The sequence below is a fragment of the Cyprinus carpio genome, chromosome B1, assembly GCF_018340385.1.
Source record: "Cyprinus carpio isolate SPL01 chromosome B1, ASM1834038v1, whole genome shotgun sequence".
NCBI classification, from domain to species: domain Eukaryota; kingdom Metazoa; phylum Chordata; class Actinopteri; order Cypriniformes; family Cyprinidae; genus Cyprinus; species Cyprinus carpio.
Window position 1 is genome coordinate 16,448,300 of NC_056597.1, and position 4,557 is coordinate 16,452,856.

A 4,557-nucleotide genomic window follows, 5' to 3' on the forward strand; every position below is an offset into this window, starting at 1 on the left:
TTAGAACAATTTACGAAATTTTCTATAGCACGTGCACACATCAATTAAGCATTAAGTCCGTAAAAGTACTTAAGTAAACTTTAATGATACATGTTTTCATTTACCAACTTTGCTGGCTTTTACCTGTTTCAAATTACCGTTTCTGAAGTGAAGTCTGTGCAAGACTGTAGCGCCCGCCCACTTTTTCGACACACTGGTTCCGGGAGTATTTTCATTCACTTTTCCTCATTGGAGATTTGTTGCTTTAAAGCGTAATAAGCCATAAATCATAACAACCAGCTAAAACTTGAATCACAACATGTACAATATTCGATCTGAAATTAATAAATATATGAAAATTTGTCAAACTATGTGTGTTACAGCCAACTGGGTAAATAAAACTACAATCCCATGAAGCACTGCAAATGACAATTGCGCCTTTTGGCCAACTTTGCTCTGATAGGCCAACTTCGCATTTCCGGGTTTTTGAAATCCTGATTGGCGCGAAGCTGGGCTGACAGACACTGATCCACTGATTCATGCGGAAGCTGTGTGTATAAATGACAACAAGTTTCTGTCATCTCTCATATATATATATAATCTCATTCAATCACATATATGTTAAATTTGTCATCATCTTAATATATATTAACCAACTGGTAAAAGAGTAATCATAAAGTAATTAGAAATGTGCAACAGCAACAACACTAATCGATCCATTGTTGCTGTTGCACATTTCATAGTTACTCTGATACGACTGTGAATAAATAATGTGTGGTGTCGAAATTAAACTATGTTTTATAGTTTAATTTTAATCTGTCAGGATTAGATATAATATTGAATGCAGGAACAAAAATATTAAAGAAAAGAAAAGTCCACTGGTGTACAGTACATGGCAAAAAAAAAAATGTGGTACTAAGTAGTTATTTAGCAATGTCCAGGAACTGGAATAAAAAACATTACTGTTGATTTTCATAATTCAAATAATTAAATATTTATTGTTGCCTGGATTAACTTGAAGGCATTAGACCCAGGATGTAAACAGGAAGATGAAAATATCTTTGTGTATTAAAACACTGGAATTTTAATAAAAAAAAGGAAAAATTATAAATATATATGTATATATAATATACTATAATATATATATATAAATAAATATATATATATATATATATATATATATATATATTTTAAATGGGTTTTAAATGTGGGTCAAGATTGGCTATACTTATGTGGCCCACATATCTATATTTGACATCTGGGCCAAATACTCCATTTGATATCTGACCCATGTCTTGCCATCTTTAACCCAGTGCCATCTCTGCCAAACCTGGGCCATGTTTGGCCCACATACTATTAGCCAGTGCCGGATGAATGCCAGGTGTGCAAAATCTGGGCCAAATTTGTTTGTGTGTACATAAAGTCAAATAAAATGTCCTGAAACTTCATCATGTATTGTTTAAGGGGATAGGGCTACATCAAACTGTAAACTGAATGAGAATATGAAAGCAGTGAATACAAAACATTGTTTGAAGTCAGTTTTATTTACACACACACACACACACACACACACACACACACACACACATATATATATATATATATATATATATATATATATATATATATAATAACAGGATATACTATTCTACGATATAAGATATAATAGCATACATCATATAATAGCCTATCATATATGAGGCATGAATATAATTTCACATGTAAACACACATAAATACGCAACATGAGATTTATGTTATGCATTTTAAAAATATATTTTCAAAATGTATTTCAATATATTTTACAGTGTTTCACATATATGCGAATATATTACCTTTCTGTATGGGAAAACATTGGGATTTTACTCAAAAATATTTGAAATGGGTTTTAAATGTGGGTCAAGATCGGCCATACAAATATGACCAACATATCTGTATTTGACATCTGGGCCAAATATACTCCATTTGATATCTGGTCCATGTCTTGGGTGCCGTCTTTAACCCAGTGCCATCTCTGCCAAACCCGGGCCATGTTTGGCCCACATGCTGTATGCCAGTGCTGGATGAATGCCAGATTTATTTGCTGACTGGGGTCCTACCTATTTCTTTTCCTATTTCTCTCATAAGCACACAAGCACTAAACTGAATGGAAACCCCTTTGAAAAGAAACTCTGATGCTTTGAATATTTTATTCAAATTTACTTTGATTTTAATTTGATTTTAACTGTTCAACAAAATCAAATGCTCAGTTAGTAAACAGGCAGATCTAACATGCATCAGTCTGAAGGAAAGTAATAAAAATAAAAACAAAGAATGTATATTACTACTGAGGAGTAACTAATGTGGGCATCTTTTTTCTTTATAGTATTAAGATAGTTTTAATACTGCCTGCTATTTGATTGTCACAAGCTGTTATCCAAACACGCTATCCTACTCAGCATATAGTGTGTTTTGGAGAAACTGGGCTAATTGTAAAAATGAGTTAGATAGATGTTGCAGTCATTCAGTTTAAGAAAAATATACACACCTTAAACTAAACACCACTTCACAAAGGTAACCTACTTGCACATCCTGTTATTCAGATCATCACTGTGTTTCCACAAAGACTGTACTAACACACTTCTATTAGAGGTGGGAAAAAAATGAGTACCAGAGTAACAATTCAGGTTAGAATTTTTTAGCTCATAAAAATATCAATGTAAAAGGTATCCAAGTATGTAATTACATATATTTTACTTTCAAATGTAATAATAAAAAGTCCTCTACCTTGTACGATTACATGTGATGTTACATGACAATAAAACCTGCAGATTTCCTTATATTTGGAAAGTTTCAGAATCCACCTCTGTTCTGTTTACGTCTATTCAGTCTGTGTTCTGACCTGAGCGTAAGTACTGAAGTCAGAACTCTGCACTCGCTTTTTCTTGCATTGTTTTTGTCTCTTGATGGTCACATCTAAAGATGCATAACACACCTCTTCATCCATGCACTGAAATGATAAGTAATAAATTAACATTTTGTTTTTTAGAAAACAAAAGCCAATGTCTGTAATGAATGTGTATATTCATATTGTTCATACCTCAGCTCTGTTTCTACCTTTTAACTTGTCTTTCTGATCTGTCACAGCATCTACAGTGGATTGTTAAATTAGAACATCACATACATAAATACTTAGAAGTGCATGAAATTCTGGTTATGTGTTACATTTCAGTTTCTAACATTACTGCTAAATTTTGTGTGCATGCCTTTCTTATCCAAAGTAAGGTAAATGACAAAGCTGTTGACCTGTGAATGATTACCTGTAGTTTTCTTACAACAGACACAGTACACACAGATGGAGGAAAGGAGAACACACACTGGACACACACTGAACAGCAGCGTCCAGCAGAGCACACAGTCTGATACAGGAGGTGGTATTGAGGTAGTATTCAAGGGTCCAGAACAGGAAGATACTTGCTCAACTAAACATAAACAAAATATATTATTTTTATTCTGTTTGTCTTTTTTATTCGCTGAAAAAGGAAAAGTTCTCCAGAATTACACAGTCAATGATATAATAACTGTCAGAAGTGTTTTCTTACCTTTCAGAGAGAGACGAGTTTGGTTTCCATAATAGTACACTTCTGATGAGAAAATGATGCCTTTTGCATCTTTCCTTATATTATTCTCTAGTTTTGCACAGTAGTACAGTCCCAGATCAGAGACACTGATGTTAGTAATATGTAAATCGTAGGATTTACTGTAAGGGTTGTGGATAAAGCTGAATCGCTGAAATATCTCCAGGTACAGTTTCTTATAATCTATTATGAGAGAAGGCTGATTTTCATGAGAGCAGTTTCTTATCCATACAATTTTGGAACCAAGGGTTACAGAGCGATCACAGTAGAGAGTGATGTTGTCTCCTGGTCTGACTTTCATCTCCACTTCTTCTCCAAAGATTCTTTTCTGACAGAACAGTAAGACATCTGTAAAAGCACAACATAACTTCATGAAGCACTTCAAATTGTACCATTATACCTAAATATTCACATTAGTGACATTTTTTATTTAGCTAAAGTTTGTTTTCTTACACATGAGCGCGATGAGAGCAAGTCTTGTCCTCTCCATCTCAGTGAGTGATTGTGCGTGTGACACTTTCAATGAAACTGGTTAGGGTCTTAATGCAGATGTAAACTTTCATCTGATTGGTTCACGTCAATGGAAAGTTTTACCTAAAATGCTCTGCGTCATAAAGGGTTGGCAGTAAATTGAGTTTTTTGTTTGGAATTAACAAAGAGTTACCTTATAGACTTTTTTTGCTCTGATCTGGCTTTGTGATCAGGCACCTGATTGATTCATAAAAATGGAACGGTTCAAAATAACTTTTGTTTATCTGATATTTATCTAACTATATATTTGATTCAGACATGAAGATAAAGCATCCTTATTTGAGTCAATTTGCAGTTTACATTTCAAATGCAATTAGTCGATTCATGCCTCTCATGAGTTTCTGAATCAAAGTTCACCTATAAAATTCATTTGGTTCTTTGTATAATTGTAATGGGTTCAATTCAATCTAAACATGTCAAAACAGGAAACC

General features: G+C 33.5%; 1 protein-coding gene across 1 annotated transcript; it reads right to left on the reverse strand.

The window, feature by feature from the left end:
* Positions 1-1,694: 1,694 nt before the first annotated feature.
* LOC122136071 lies at positions 1,695-4,557 on the reverse strand. The gene is made up of 4 exons (XM_042717599.1): positions 3,560-4,557; positions 3,278-3,439; positions 3,058-3,107; positions 1,695-2,967 (listed from the first exon to the last, which is right to left on the reverse strand). The coding sequence occupies exons 1-4, from the start codon at positions 3,966-3,968 to the stop codon at positions 2,839-2,841; spliced, it is 750 nt and encodes a 249-aa protein (XP_042573533.1). The 5' UTR covers positions 3,969-4,557; the 3' UTR covers positions 1,695-2,838.